The 17081-nt window shown below is 42.6% G+C and overlaps 1 protein-coding gene across 2 annotated transcripts in view; it reads left to right on the top strand.

Moving 5' to 3' along the window:
• The window catches only part of LOC110521343 (receptor-type tyrosine-protein phosphatase zeta), a 94333-nt gene that overhangs the window by 26319 nt on the left and 50933 nt on the right, over window positions 1-17081 (top strand). For both annotated transcript variants that reach the window (XM_021598843.2, XM_021598842.2), the window contains exon 3: window positions 16804-16983. In XM_021598843.2, the coding sequence (XP_021454518.2) occupies window positions 16804-16983 (180 nt within the window). The remainder of the gene's footprint in view (window positions 1-16803; window positions 16984-17081) is intronic.

Genomic DNA, 17081 nt, shown 5'->3' with positions numbered 1-17081 from the left:
CTATACAGTTGAAGTCGGAAGTTTACATACACCTTAGCCAAATAATATTTAAACTGAGTTTTTCACAATTCCTGACATGTAATCCTAGTAAAATTACCTGTCTTAGGTCAGTTAGGATCACGACTTTATTTTAAGAATGTTAAATGTCAGAATAATAGATGATTAATTTCAGCTTTTATTTATTTTCGTCACATTCCCAGTGGGTCAGAAGTTTACACACACTCAATTAGTATTTGGTAGCATTGCATTTAAATTGTTTAACTTGGGTCAAATGTTTCGGCTAGCCTTCCACAAGCCTCCCACAATAAGTTGGTTGAATTTTGGCCCATTCCTCCTGACATGGCTGGTGTAACGGAGTCAGGTTTGTAGGCCTCCTTGCTCACTCTCCAGCAGGTATATCTCACTGGTCATCCCCAAAGCCCTCCTTTGACCGCCTTTCCTTCCAGTTCTCTGCTGCCAGTGACTGGAACGAATTCCAAAATCGCTGAAGCTGGAGACTTACATTTTCATCACTAACTTTAAATATCAGCTATCTGAGCAGCTGAGCGATCGCTGCAGCTGTACATAGTCCATCTGTAAATAGCCCACTCAAACTACCTACCTCATCCCCATATTGTTTTTCTTTACTTTGCTGCTCTTTTGCACACCAGTATCACTACTAACACACCATCATCTGATCATCATCATCTGCTCATCTATCACTCCAGTGTTAATCTGCTAAATTGTAATTACTTTGCTACTATGGCATATTTATTGCCTTACCACCTCATGCCATTTGCACACACTGTATATAGACTTTATTTTTTTTCTATTGTGTTATTGACTGTACGCTTGTATATTCCATGTGTAACTCTTGTTTCTTTCACACTGTTTTGCTTTATCTTGGCCAGGTCGCAGTTGTAAATGAGAACTTGTTCTCAACTAGCTTACCTGGTTAACTTCTTAAGGTATAGGGGGCAGCATTTTCACTTTTGGATAAATAGCGTGCCCAATTTCAACTTCCTGCTAATCTGCCAAGAATATAAGATATGCATATTATTAGTAGATTTGGATAGAAAACATTCTGAAGTTTCTAAAACTGTTTGAATCATGTCTGTGAGTATAACAGAACTTATGTAGCAGGCAAAACTCAGAGGACTAACCGTTCTGATTTTTTGTTTTGAGGTCTCTGTCTGTTCACTGATTTCTCATTGGCAAACGATATTGTTTTCAGTTCCTACTGCTTCCACTGGATGTCACCAGTCTTTGGAATTTGGTTGAGGTTATTCATTTGTGCAATGAAGAAGTAGGGCCAACTAGGAACTGCGTAACACTGTTGAGAGCTGCGCAAGACTTGAAAAGTAGCTTGGTTTGTTGTGTTCCTGTATTGAACAGAGATAGACCCGTCTTCAATTTGATCGATTATTAACGTTTAAAAATACCTAAAGGTGTATTACAAAAGTAGTTTGAAATATTTTGGCAAAGTTTATAGGCAACTTTTGAAATATTTTGTAGTGACGTTGCGCATTTTGGAAGCTGTTTTCTTCTGGATCAAACGCGGCAAATAAATTGACATTTTGGATATATATGGACAGAATTAATCAAACAAAAGGACCAATTGTGATGTTTATGGGACATATTGGAGTGCCAACAAAAGAAGCTCGTCAAAGGTAAGGCATGTTTTTATATTTTATTTCTGCGTTTTGTGTAGCGCCTGCAGGGTTGAAATATGCTACCCTCTTTGTTTACTGTTTACTGTCTTATGTGTAGCTTTAATTGAGTATCTTTTCATGTGTGATTTAATTAAAGTTTGATTTTTATATAATTTTATTTTAATTTGCCGCACTGCATTTTCCCTGGTTTTTGGCCAAGTGGGATTCAAGCGTCCCCTATACCATAAGAAGTTAAATAAATCAAACAAAAAAGAATTAAGACTAATAGTTGCTGGTGGCTGTCTTGCATGTGTGTGAGTAATAAAATAACAGAACCACGGAGAGAGTGAATTAATGTAACATTACTCTAGAAATCTGTCATGAATTGTAACGTTTTTACAGAGGATATTTTTGTCTAACTAAGATGTTTAGTGCAGTATTTCTACATTTTAAAATGTGCATGAATACAGCTCTCGTTGAATGACAAACTTTATTGAAGAATCCCTACTGTTAACCAATCACGACGAAGGGGCATAGAATTTGTCTCCAAACTTCGGCTTGCCTCCAGAAAAAAGGAGATCTTCTACGTTTTGTTCAATGAGATAATATCAGTCAGTCAACATGACTTTTATGAGTTCTGAATCCTTTATGCACTTTATATGCTTATTTCGATTACATAAATGCTTAAATTCACAAAAAATGACATTAGTTGCTGAAAATTCACATAGAACAAAACGTAGAAGATCTCCAAAGGTCGATAGGTCGATTTTCAGCATTTATCCAACACCCCCCCCCCCCCCCCCCCCCCCCCCCCAATATGAATTCCCCCATAGTCTTTGGCCAACAAGCCAAGGCAGAGTTAGCTTCCGTTGCTTTCTATGCAAGTCAGTGTGTCACGATCGTTGTTAGAATAAATGGACCACGGTGCAGCGTGCGTAGAGTTCCACATGTTTAATTATAGAAACTCACCGAAACAATACAGAAACAAACGAAACGTGAAGTAATGGAGTGCTCACAGGCAGTGGGAAAAGGCTGCCTAAATATGATCCCCAATCAGAGACAACGATAGACAGCTGACTCTGATTGGGAACCATACCAGGCCAACCAAGAAATGAAAAAACTAGACTACCCACCCTAGTCACACCCTGACCTAACCAAAATAGAGAATAAAAATAATCTCTAAGGTCAGGGTGTGACATAGTGACTAGTTTGGTTTCATAAATAGCTTTTTAAACAGGGACGCTGAATGTACCTGGGAATTAATGTCCTATTTGAAAATCTTCTGAACCCATTCCAGTGTCCTCGGTCTCATTTGGGGATTTGCATTTGAGTATGTTTAATTAATTTGATCTTCATGAATCCTAAGATGTTTGACAGAGTGGTTTGGTATTGTGTGTGGAGAAAGAAACCAGGAAATGTATTGGTTATCATTGGGGGCCATTTAGGGCCTCGTTCCAATAGGAAATGGCATGGCCTCTCTCTCCTTTTCTACATGACCACTGGTAGGTGAGAAGACTGGACAAGTTTAAACTGAAATGCTTTAAATGAAGAAGTAGGCATATTGGCCTATCAGATGGGGAGGTGACACTAAAGTTCAGGTCAGAATATGGCCCTCAATTTCTTTTCAACTAATTTTGACAGCATCTAAAAAATATGCACAATACTGTGACACAAACTGTTAAACTGTGTAAGAGATAGCATATTGGTGTGGTCGTAATACACTATCTCTTACACAGTTTAAAACACACACACACACACACACACATACACACACACACACACCAGTGGAGGCTGCTGAGGAGAGGACAGCTTTTAATAATGACTGGAATGGATTTGGTGGAATGGTGTCAACCACATGGAAACCTTGTGTTTGATGTGGTTGATACCATTCTATTGACTCCATTCCAGCCATTATTCTGTCCTCCTCTCAGCAGCCTCTACTGACACACACAACCCCCGGGACACTTGGGACTTTCTTCTCGAGGGACTCTGCTTTAGTTTTTTTCAGCCATGGAGAATTCCCTGTGCTAGTCTCTGGGACCCATATTCGGAAAGTAGGGCACATTGAGCTCCTGGTTGGGAGCCTAGCGGTGCTTGTCTGATCTGTTTTGGATGAGACATGACATGGGTTACGAGTAGCCATTACAGCATAGACTGTATGATGTGTAGTAAAAATATGTGTATTTCTCTTCAATTACAGTAGATACAGTTTATAATATTGACATGATAATATTATATGCAGAGTTGCCAAAGAGTGAGTAATAAAGCATATTCTACAAAAGCGATGTATAATTTTGCATGGGAATTTACTATGAATATTTACTATGCCCCTCAGACAGTGGCACACAATCATCTATCTTTCTTCCCCATCTATCTCGCGGTCTTTCACTAGATATGACAAGGAAAAATATCCTTTCTTCCCCCTCTCTATCACTCTGTTCTCCCCTCTCTCGCTCTCTCTGTCGCTGTCTAGACTTCCCCCTAACCCTCTCCCAACTCTCTCTCTCTCCTGCTTCCCTTTTGCTCTCTTTACCACACAGCTCTCCCATACCTCCCCTCTCGTCTCGCTCAGTGTCACAACAAACTGAATCTGCTTGACACACGAGACTGGCACAACAATGGGGGCATTATGGGGCCAGGGGGGCAAGCAGATGGGGACACCCCACATCCCGACTGTCAATGCCAGCTTAAAGATGCCCCTGCCCCTCCCCCACGCCCCTGCCCGACTGTCCTTGATAAACTTTGATCTATAGGCCTATTGCATAAATAACATTGACAGTGCTGGTCCAATGGCCCTATGAACGCTACACTGACCCTTGAATAACTAACATTAAAAGAGATCCCAGATAATGTTCAATGTTGCCATTGTCATTTAACTGCTCTAACCTTGGCTCTTGGACCCGATACGGACCTATACGTGGACCTGGATCTGGATTGGGGCCATATGGGGAATGGTAAGGGTTATTTTGATGAGGGTCAAGGTCATTGGGGCCCAGAGCCTAGCCGTGGAGGGAGCCTGCAGCCTCTAGGCCAATGTCCATGCCATTGGTGTTGGAAGAGCCACATAGGGAGTGGTCAGGGACAGGGGTCGAATAGTTTTGATCTCGTGCTGCAGAACCCTGAAAAGGTGTTGCATCGCCTTCCACTGTCGCTCCTGTTGTTCAGCCTCCCACTCCAGCCTGATGTCTTACGCCTGCTGCAAGACATAAGGCTGCTCCTGAACAGTAGGGCCATCTCCTCCAATGAGGTCACCCCTGGATCGTCTGGTATGGGCCCTCTTCCTTCAGCCCTGTCCTGGTTTTTCTTTGTACCGCATTGGTCCAATGTTTGGTCCTCTTGTTTTTAAAAACAAAAAGATAAAACAAATTAACCTAAGCTAAGCAACCGCTACTCTGCTGATCATCCCACTGCTGCCACCATATGTCAGGGAGGCAACGACCAAAGAGGCAACGAGAGACAGCTGAGTAGGGTGCAATCAATATATGAGTTTTATTCCTCGAATTTGAAAGGCTGCATACTGGCTGAATACCAGGCGGTGATGCAACCAGTCAAGATGCTCAACATGGTGCAGCTGTAGCCTCTTGAGGGGGAAGAAGCATTGTTGTTCCCTCTTCACAACTGTGTTGGTGTGTGTGGACCATGATAGATTCTTAGCGATGTGGACACAGAGGAACGTAAAGCTCTCGAACCACTCCACTACAACCCAGTCAATGTGATGGGGGCGTTCTCGGCCCTCTGTTTTCTGTAGTCCATGATCAGTTCCTTTGTCTTGCTGGCATTGAGGGAGATGTTGTCCTGGCACCGCTGCCAGGTCTCTGACCTCCTCCCTATAGGTGTTGTTGGTGATCAGGCCTACCACCGTCATGTCGTCAGCAAAGTTGAGGGTGTTGGAGTCATGTGTAGCCACACAGTTGTGGGTGAACAGGGAGTACAGGACGAGACTAAGCACGCACCCCTGCAGGGCCCCCACGTTGAGGGTCAGCATGGTGGATGTGTTGTTGCCTGGGGGCAGCCCATAAGTAAGTCCAGGATCCAGTTGCATAGGGAGGTGTTTCGTCCCAGGGTCCTTAGCTTAGTGATGAGCTTGGAGGGCACTGGTGTTTTTGTTTTATATATATATACTATTAACCCCTCCACCACCCCCCCTCTTCGGAGGACAAATATATTTTTGTTTTTTTTACATCTTCAAATCAAATTTTATTGGTCACATACAGATGGTTAGCAGATGTTAATGCGAGTGTAGTGAAATGCTTGTGCTTCTAGTTCCAACCATGCAGTAATATCTAACAAGTAATCTAACAATTTCACAACAACTACCTTATACACACAAGTGTAAAGGAATGAATGAGAATATGTACATATAAATATATGGATGAGCGATGGCCACGTGGCATAGGCAAGATGCAGTAGATGGTATAGAGTACAGTATATTCATATGAAATTAGTAATGTAGAGTATGTAAACATTATATATTAACATACATTTATTACATCCAAATGTTAATTATAAAAGTTGCTAGAGATTGAGTCTATGTTGGCAGATGCCACTAAATGTTAGTGATGGCCTTTTAACAATCTGATGGCAGTCTGATGGCTTTTTTGCTACATATACATAACTTTTACATACACATTTTACATACACATTTTACATGCACATTTTGCATACATGGTACTTTTATATAAATCAGTCACATAACAATAATACATTACCAAACATAAACTATTTAATCCCACCCCTCAGCCACTCTCAGCCCATCCCACCTATCACCATAGACCTCAGCTCTTTAATCCCACCCCTCAGCCACTCTCAGCCCATCCCACCTATCACCATAGACCTCAGCTCTTTAATCCCACCCCTCAGCCACTCTCAGCCCATCCCACCTATCACCATAGACCTCAGCTCTTTAATCCCACCCCTCAGCCACTCTCAGCCCATCCCACCTATCACCATAGACCTCAGCTCTTTAATCCCACCCCTCAGCCACTCTCAGCCCATCCCACTTATCACCATAGACCTCAGCTCTTTAATTCAACCCCTCAGCCACTCTCAGCCCATCCCACCTATCACCATAGACCTCAGCTCTTTAATCCCACCCCTCAGCCACTCTCAGCCCATCCCACCTATCACCATAGACCTCAGCTCTTTAATCCCACCCCTCAGCCACTCTCAGCCCATCCCACCTATCACCATAGACCTCAGCTCTTTAATCCCACCCCTCAGCCACTCTCAGCCCATCCCACCTATCACCATAGACCTCAGCTCTTTAATCCCACCCCTCAGCCACTCTCAGCCCATCCCACCTATCACCATAGACCTCAGCTCTTTAATCCCACCCCTCAGCCACTCTCAGCCCATCCCACCTATCACCATAGACCTCAGCTCTTTAATCCCACCCCTCAGCCACTCTCAGCCCATCCCACCTATCACCATAGACCTCAGCTCTTTAATCCCACCCCTCAGCCACTCTCAGCCCATCCCACCTATCACCATAGACCTCAGCTCTTTAATCCCACCCCTCAGCCACTCTCAGCCCATCCCACTTATCACCATAGACCTCAGCTCTTTAATTCAACCCCTCAGCCACTCTCAGCCCATCCCACCTATCACCATAGACCTCAGCTCTTTAATCCCACCCCTCAGCCACTCTCAGCCCATCCCACCTATCACCATAGACCTCAGCTCTTTAATCCCACCCCTCAGCCACTCTCAGCCCATCCCACCTACTATCACCATAGACCTCAGCTCTTTAATCCCACCCCTCAGCCACTCTCAGCCCATCCCACCTACTATCACCATAGACCACCCTCGTTTGGTTTCCATGTATTTTTTTGTGTTTTACATCATTTTTTAACATTTTCTAATCGCATAGTGTCCACAGATTGTGAGCTAAAGATGAAAACCTTTCCTACGAGTATTATTATTTATTGACTGGCTATGGCTTTCCAAATCGCCCAACGCTGCTATTTGTAACGTTAATGTTAAGTGCATGTTGTGATTTCTTTAACCCTTCCTGAACCTGTGACCAGAAACGAGCTACATTAGGGGCAATACAATAATAAATTATCTATTGATTCTGTCTCTTCGCAGCAAAATCTACAGAGCTGAGATTGTTGTATGCCCCATACATACTGTATAACATTCTGTTGGTGGCAAGAAGTTTATCTAATAATTTAAATTGAAAAACTAAGTGTTGAATAAAGTGTAGTTTTTTTGTACCATATGCCATGGAATTGGTACATCGAAAATCTCTTCCCATTTATTTTATAACATGTATGGCGCAGCTGTCAACATTTTTGTCCTCAAATGAGCCAATTTGTATCTTTAATATATGGCAGGCAAACAAGTTCCCTACCTTCTCCCTTCTCCAATTGCCTCCTCCATGTTTGGGATAGTGCTGCAATCAGTTGGTTGTAAATTTGGATTGAGCAGATATTCCCATATAGTTTCGATAACTGCATATGTGACATAACTCCTCCGTTTCTATTCATAATATAATTAACACATATAATTATTTTTAAACATTTTGTCCTTAAAGAATGTTTTTTTAAATTATTATTCAGTATATTTGAGTTCAACCATAACATTTGTTGTAATATTTGTTCTATCTTTTCTGGAGGATAAAACTGAAATTGTAACCAGCTTTGTATGGCTTGTTTAAGAAAGGGTGATACTTTAAACAACATTTTATTTTAAATGAGTCGGAAATGAGAAGTTGTAAAGGCAAAAAGGCCATTTCTTAATCTACTGGAGAACCATTTTGGGTTTAAGTATAATTTATGTATGAGTGAAAGGTTTAAAGCTTTACTATTTAATATTTGTAGCGTTCAGCACTATGGTGTTGAATGCTGAGCTGTAGATAATGAACAACATTCTCACATAGGCGTTCCTCTTGTCCAGATGGGAGAGGTAAGTGAGGAGTGGAATAGAGATGGCGTCATCTGTGGATCTGTTGGGGCGGTATGCAAATTGAAGTGGGTATGGGATGATGGTGTTGTGAGCCATGACCAGCCTTTCAATACATTTCATGCCTACAGATGTGAGTGCTATGCGGCGATAGTCATTTAGGCAGGTGAACTTTGCGTTCTTGGGTACAGGGACTATGGTGGTCTACTTGAAACATGTAGGTTTTACAGACTGGATCAGGGAGAGGTTGAAAATGTCAGTGAAGACACTTGCCAGCTGGTCAGCGCATGCTCTGAGTACGCGTCCTGGTAATCCGCCTGAATGTTAACCTGTTTAAAGGTCTTACATCGGCTAAGGGGAGCGTGATCACATAGTCATCTGGAAAAGCTAGTCCTCTCATGCATGGCTCAGCTTTACTTGCCTTGAAGCGATCACAGAAGGCATTTAGCGTGTCTGGTAGGTTTGCATCACTGGGCAGCTCGCGGCTGGGTTTCCCTTTGTAATCCATGATCGTTTGCGTCAGAGCCGGGGTAGTAGGATTCGATCTTAATCCTGTATTGACGGTTTGTCTGTTTGATGGCTCGTCGGAGGTCGTAGCGGGATTTCTTGTAAGCATCCTTATGAGTGTCTCGCTCCTTGAAAGCTGCAGCTCTAGTCTTTAGCTCAGCGCGGATGTTGCCTGTAATCCATGGCTTCTGGTTGGGATATGTACGTACAGTCACTGTGGGGACGATGTCATCAATGCACCTATTGATGAAGCCGTTGAGTGATGTGGTATATTCCTCAATGGCAGCTGATGAATCTCGGAACATATTCCAGTCTGTGCTAGCAAAACAGTCCTGTATCTTAGCACCCACCTCATCTGACCAGTTCCATATTGAGTGGTACTTTCTGCTTTAGTTTTTGTTTGTAATCAGGTGGATAGAATTGTGGTCAGATGTGCCAAATGGAGGGCAAGGGAGAGCTTTGTACGCATTTCTGTGTGTGGAGTAAAGGTGGTCTTCAGTTTTTTTTCCACTGGTTGCACATGTAACATGCTGGTAGAAATTAGGTAAAATGGATTTAAGTTATTCTGCATTAAAGTCCCTGGCCACTAGGAGTGCTGCTTCTGGGTGAGCATTCTCTTGGTTTTTTGTTGTTGGTCTTATACAGCTCGTTGAGTGCAATCTTAGTGCCAGCATCGGTTTGTGGTTGTAAATAGACAGCTACGAAAAATATAGATAAACTATCTTGGTAAATAGTGTTGTCTACAGCTTATCATGAGGTACTCTACCTCAGGCGAGCAAAACCTTGAGACTTCCTCGAGCACTTAGCAAAAGAGTGCCTTCTGTACTGCTAATTTAGATTTAATCTGACAATTCTCTCATTGATATCATTTACTTATTTGTGACCAGTTTTTTTTTTTAAGTCACAAGAGAGAGCCATTTGAATTTTTAATTTTTTTTGTAGTTATTTTTTAAATCAATGGAATTAGAGTATGATGGCGAAAACACCTGTCTCCGGATTATATCTTCAAACTAAGGGAAACCGTGGCATGGCATCCGTGACAGGGAGACATGCATGATTATGTATACAGGTAAGATAGCATTAGCTAGCAGGTAGCATTAGCTAGCTACATTTTCAGATATAAACATATTTCTGATTTTGACAATGTGGTTTCATTTCAAGCTAAAGTGTACTGCTAGCTATCTAACGTTAGCTGACTGGCTCCCTAGCTGACATTATTAGTTGTATCCCAGAGCTGTTTGCTTTGCTAGTTAGAGCCTAATGTTAGCTAGCTAACATTGAACCTGGTTGGTTAGCTTCCAGCATCATCATGCAGGGTAGTAACGGCATGATTTGGCACTGTTCATTATTGTTTAACTAGCTAATGTTAGCTGGCTGGCTCGGTAGCTAACGTTACATGACGTGTGTGATCTTACACATTGTTTACCTAGCTAGCTAGCTACATGTCTTAAGCAAATGTGTACAACACCGGTTGAATATGGCCTGTGTCAGTAAACATCTGCAAAAAAGCGTAATGAAATTGCAGAACAAATTAACAGACGTTCAGACTCTCAACATGCTTGGGACTGACACAAATTACTAATGATTGGCTGAAAGAAATTGATAAGAAGATTGTGGGAGCTGTTTTGTTAGACATGAGTGCAGCTTTTAATGTCATTGATCATAACATATTAAGTGAAAAACTTTGTGTGAAAAACTTTGATGTTATGGATTAACATCCTCTGCGATATCATGGACAGTTACCTTACCAATAGAACACAAAGGGTTTTCTTTAATGGAAGCCTCACTTATACAAATTCGGTGTGATGCACCACAGGGTAGCCAGCTTGGACCATTATTGTTTTCTGTGTTTTACTAATGACCTTTGACTGACCTTTAATAAAGACTGTGTATCCATACACACTGACGACTCAACAGTTTACACGTCGGCTGCAGTCAGTTTTAGAATGGGTAACTAGCAATAGTCTGGTGCTAAATATCTCAAACTAATAGCATCATTTTTGGGTCCCTCACTCAACCCTACACCTTATCTGGATCTATTATTGAATAACGTGTCTTTTTATGTATTTAAAATGTTTATTTAACCTTTATTTAACTAGGCAAGTCAGTTAACACATTCTTATTTACAATGACGGCCTACCAAAAGGCCTCCTGTGGGGACAGGGGCTGGGATTAAAAATAAATCAAATAAAAATATAGGACAAAACACACATCACCACAACAGAGACAACACAGCACTACATAAAGAGAGACCCAAGAACACACACATACATGTAATAGTGCCAGACATGCACACAAACATATACAGTTGGCATTGCTGTTATGATTTCAGTTGTCCTTGATGTCCTTTGTTTTAAATGTATTATAAAACTTTTTAAAAATTGCATTGTTGTTTGCTGTTTTCTTCTGTCTTTTCCTTTTTTCTCTTTAGTTCATTCTCTTGGTTGTTGGTGCATTGGGGGGGTTATTGGGGGTGGGGGGGGGGGGATTGTGGGAGGGGTCTTGAATGGTTGAGGGATAGCTATTGGGGAACTGTGGGGGGGATCTTGGAGGGTTCGAGTTTCACAAGATTGTGGTCATGAAAAAGGAAACTATGACATGTATTTTATATCACTATCATGCACACGCACCCTCACACACAAGGATGGCTCTGTTGCGGAAAGACTGATACATGTTTGATAGTGTCTTGATGCTGTATTGTTTGTCCTTCATGTTCTAATACTTTAATGTTACACATTCCTTGTCTTTTTTGTAATAAAAAAATAAAAAAAGAGAGACCTAAGACAACAACATAGCATGGCAGCAACACATGGCAACACAACATGACAACAACATGGTGGCAACACAACATGGTAGCAGCACAAAACAGGGTACAAATATTATTGGGCACAGACAACAGCACAAAGGGTAAGAAGGTAGATACAACCATGTATCACGTAAAGCAGCCACAACTGTCAGTAAGAGTGTCCATGATTGAGTCTTTGAATGAAGAGATTGAGATAAACTGTCGAGTTTGAGTGTTTGTTGCAGCTCGTTCCACAGGAAACTGGAAAGAGGAGCAACCCAGGGATGTGCGCACTTTGGGGACCTTTAACAGAATGTGACTGGCAGAACGGGTGTTGTATGTGGAGGATGAGAGCTGCAGTAGATATCTCAGATACGGGGGAGTGAAGCCTAAGATGGTTTTATAAATAAGCAGGTATACAGAGGGTATACAGAGATCACCAGTTTACCGAAGAGTATAGAGTCCAGTGACGTGTCCTATAAGGAGCATTGGTGGCAAAGCTGATGGCCAAATGGTGAAGAACATCTAGCCGCTCGAGAGCACCCTTACCTGCCGATCTATAAATTACGTCTCCATACTCTAGCAATCTACAATCTATCTATTGAACATGTTGAAGAGACTAAACCGCTGGGTGTCACCCTAGATAGCAAACTATAATGGTCTACACATATAAACTCATTGGCTACTAAAATGGTAAGAGGTCTGCCCATGATAAAGCGTTGCTCTGCTTTTGTGATATCTCAGTCAACCAGACAGGTCCTACAGGCCCTAGTTTTGTCGCACCTGAACTACTGTCCAGGTGTGTGGTCATGTGTGACAAAGGACGTAGGAAAATTGCAGTTGATCCAAAATAGAGCAACACACGTTGCACTTAGATGTACAGTACACGGAGGGTGAGTGTTAATGACTTGCATGTCAGTCTCTCCTCAAATTTGAGAAGAGATTGACTGCATCACTATTGGTCTTTGTGTGAGGTGTTTGTGTTGAAGGTACCGAACTGTCTGTTCAAGCAGTTGGCACACAGTTTGGACATGCGTCATTATCACACAAGACATGCAACAAGAGGTCTCTTCACAGTCCCCTTGTCCAGAACAGAGGCAGGGAAACACAGTATTAAATAAAGCCATGACTAAATAGGACACTCTGCCACCCCAAGTAACTCAATTAAAAAACTGATTAAAGAATGTCTTAGGGACTGTGGAGACACACAGACATTTTTATGCATTTTGGATTGTATTATGTACTGTTATGTATGTGATGTTTGGTTAGGATACGATTGTGATATGTGGTTGTCTCGCCTGGCTATCTTAAGATGAATGCACTGGCTGTTGTCTGCTGAATGGCTCAATTCTAATGTAAATGTGGTGCTATTTATGTATTTTATTGGTTGTGTTGTTTCCTGTTTGGACCCCAGGAAGAGTAATCTAATTGGGGATCCTAATAAATACTAAATTACTAAATAGGCCCTCTGGAAATTAAATTTTGCTCCATTGCCGCTCAGCTGCCCGCAGCCCTGCTCTGTGAGCAGATAGTGAGTAACTCAGCCACGGAGCGAGGGGAGGGTTGAGCCTGCGATGAGGAAAGGGGACAGTGAGAGTCACGGAGCGAGAGGAGGGTTGAGCCTGCTATGAGGAAAGGGGACAGTGAGAGTCACGGAGCGAGGGGAGGGTTGAGCCTTCCATGAGGAAAGGGGACAGTGAGAGTCAAGGGATGTGGAAAGGGAGGAGAGGAGGGTCGAAGAGGCAGCTGGGTAGGGGCTGAGTGGGTAGGCTTGGAGGAGAGACAGAGAGAAGAATAAACAAAGTAGTGATTAGAGACCTGGGGGGTGGTGGTTGCAGTGAGATTAGTAGGTGAACAGCCTCTATTAAAGATGAGGTCAAGTGCTTTGCCTGCATTGTGAGTGGGAGGGGACTGGGAAAGAGTGAGGTCAAAAGAGAAAAGGAATGGAAAGAAAGAGGTGGAACGAAATTAATCAAAGGCAGACATCGGGAGGTTGAAGTTGCCTAGTATGATGAGTGGTGAGCCATTCCCCTTAGTCTGAAGGACTCGTGAATACCATTTTATGTCTCTGCTAGAAGTTTGAAGGTTGTTAACTGGCATTAGCCTTGTTGGCCGCATATTGGCAGTTCCAAATGTTGCCGGACCCCAGGAATTCCACATGGGTTGTGCGCCCATGGTACACTAAATTAGAAGGGTTGCAGCTACGGGGTTGGGAGCATCTGTAAAACCTACAGGGAGAGGAGCCAACAGGGATAGAAAACACACACACGTAGTTGACATCTACAAAAGAGTACAATGAGATCATCTGAAAATAACTAAGATACTAAACTGAGAGAGTGGTGTGAAGCCTCCCTCTCATAACTTGAATTTATTTGTTTTTCACATAGCATTCTATAAAACTTTTATGTGATGTTCAATAACATTTTTTTTCCAACATCCAAATATCTACAATGTTGTGACACAAGCTTTTAAACTGTGCAATCGCTACTTGTATTGGTGTGGCCTCATTTGATACTTTGTCGAAAAGGGTCTCTCCCTCACACACGCACACACACACACACACACACCAGCAGCAACTTAAATTGCCCACAACAGAAAGATGATGAAGAATAGACTGTTGCATCCTGTCCCCTCTGCTGCTGCTGTGTGTGTAGCCATTGACATGCTAATGGTCTGACCCAGAACCCAGTATGACCTCATTCAGCCACATTGTCCTCTGGCGGTTGTCTGCAGTATGTGGACCCCAGGACTTACAGTACATTCAGTTAGAAAAGGAAATAAAATGCTGCTAGTAAATCAAATCAAATTGCTTTGTTAATGTGCTTTGTTAACACGTGTAGACTAACAGTGAAATGCTTATTTACGGACCCTTCCCAACAATGCTGAGACAAAAATGTAGAAGAAATGAAGTGTGCGTGTGTGTCTGATCCCTTCAGAAGGTGTGTGTGCAGTAAGTATGTTTACATACTCCATCGAGAGCATCCCGACAGGTTGCATCACCGCCTGGTATGGCAACTGCTCGGCATCTGACCGTAAGGCGCTACAGAGGGTAGTGCGTACGGCCTAGTACATCACTGGGGCTAAGCTTCCTGCCATCCAGGAACTATATAATAGGCGTGGTCAGAGGAAAGCCCATAAAATTGTCAGAGACTCCAGTCGCCCAAGTCAGACTGTTTTCTCTGCTAACCTGTACCCCTGCACAATGACTTGGTACAGGTACAGGTAAATAGCCTCGTTATTTTTTAAATATTTTTATTATAATTATTTATTTATTTATTTGACCCCTTTTTCTCCCCAATTTCGTGGTATCCAATTGTTGTAGTAGCTACTATCTTGTCTCATTGCTACAACTCCCATACGGGCTCGGGAGAGACGAAGGCTGAATGTCATGCGTCCTCCGATACACAACCCAACCAGCCGTACTGCTTCTTAACACAGCGCGCATCCAACCCGGAAGCCAGCCGCACCAATGTGTAGGAGTCTACACCGTGCACCTGGCAACCTTGGCTAGCGCGCACAGGAGTCGCTGGTGCGCGATGAGACAAGGAGATCCCTACCGACCAATCCCTGCCTAACCCGGAAGACGCTAGGCCAATTGTGTATCGCCCCACGGACCTCCCGGTCGCGGCCGGTTACGACAGAGCCTGGGCGCGAACTCAGGGACTCTGATGGCACAGCTGGCGCTGCAGTACAGCACCCTTAACCACTGCGCCACCCGGGAGGCCAGCCTCACTATTATTGTTACTTTTTATTATATTTTACTTTATTTTATTATTTTAGTTTATTTGGCAAATCTTTTCTTAAATCTTCTTGAACTGCACTGTTGGTGAAGGGCTTGTAAGTTTTTCATGGGAAGGTCTACACTTGTTGTATTCGGCACGTGTGACAAATAAAATTTGATTTACACTCAAGACGATATTGCTAGCCCCTTAGTTGATTCCAGTTGGAACATTCAAAGCAAAGAATAACCAAGAGCAGACGTTGAATGAAAGTTAATTTAAGTATTTACCAACATATTAGTCCTAACATGAAACATTGGCATTGCATGAAGTTGTTCTCTCATGTGGAATAGGCACATCAGTGCTATGCACAACCCCAGATCAACGCTAGCCCTTTCCCCTAAGCTTTTCATGTTGATCTGAAATAATTGGATTGGACTCGATTCAACTGCACAACAAATCATCCAATCCACGATAACTTGAATCAGGTATCGGTGCTGGGATAAAAACAACATCTGCACACCCTGTGGGTCCCCCAGGAATGGCTTGAGAAACTCCACAGTTCTAAATCAAGTTTCAAATCTAATTTTATTTGTCACTTGTTTTGTAAACAACAGGTGTAGACTAACAGTGAAATTCTTACTTATGGGCCCTTCCCATCAACGCAGAGATACAAGAAAATAGAGAAATAATAGAAACATAATAATAAAAGCAACGATAACTTGGCTATATGCAAGGGGCACCAGTACTGAGTCCATGTGCAGTGGTACGAGTTAATTGAGGTAGATATGTACATATAACAAGGAATAAAGTGACCAGGTATATGTGATTGGTCAAAAAAGTTTGTGCACAAAGGGTAAATGCAGATAGTCCGGGTAACTATTTAACTAACTATTTAGCATTCTTATTGCTTGCAGAAGCTGTTCAGGGTACTGTTGGGTCCAGACTGCAACAGCAGAGTGAACAGTCTATGGGCAGTGGGCACTACCCTCTATCACCCCAGTGAAATCCCATCAAAGCAGACACACCTGAAGGTGATTAGCTCATTAGCTCCCCCACAGGAGCACACCTGCAACCAGTTAGTGCGTGATTAGAGAGGAAGAAACCCGAGTAAACTACCGAAAAAGGGAAAACAAATCGGTTGTGTTTTGTAATGGATAACTGCATATGTACTTGTTTTGGGCAAGTTCATATAGCTGAGGCACCACCAAATATGTTTCTACTATGCATTAAACACATTTCAACTCTCTCCCGGCAGGGACTCTAAACCAAAACAACTGGGCCAACAAGTACCCATCATGCAGCAATGCTAGACAGTCGCCCATCAACATCGAGGAGGAGCTGACACAGGTCAAAGTTCAGTTCCAAAAGCTGGAGTTTGAGGGCTGGGAGGAGGCGATGTCTGATAGGACCACCATCAAGAATGACGGCAAGACCGGTATGAGCTCTCAGGTCACCAGAAGTCTCATCATAAAACCAGCCAGTAATGAAACTGAAAAGCTGAAGTAATACAATAAAATAATCAGCCATTAAGTC

Source organism: Oncorhynchus mykiss, chromosome 30, assembly GCF_013265735.2.
Source record: "Oncorhynchus mykiss isolate Arlee chromosome 30, USDA_OmykA_1.1, whole genome shotgun sequence".
In the NCBI taxonomy this organism is placed as follows: domain Eukaryota; kingdom Metazoa; phylum Chordata; class Actinopteri; order Salmoniformes; family Salmonidae; genus Oncorhynchus; species Oncorhynchus mykiss.
This window is presented reverse-complemented; position numbering and strand designations above follow the sequence as displayed.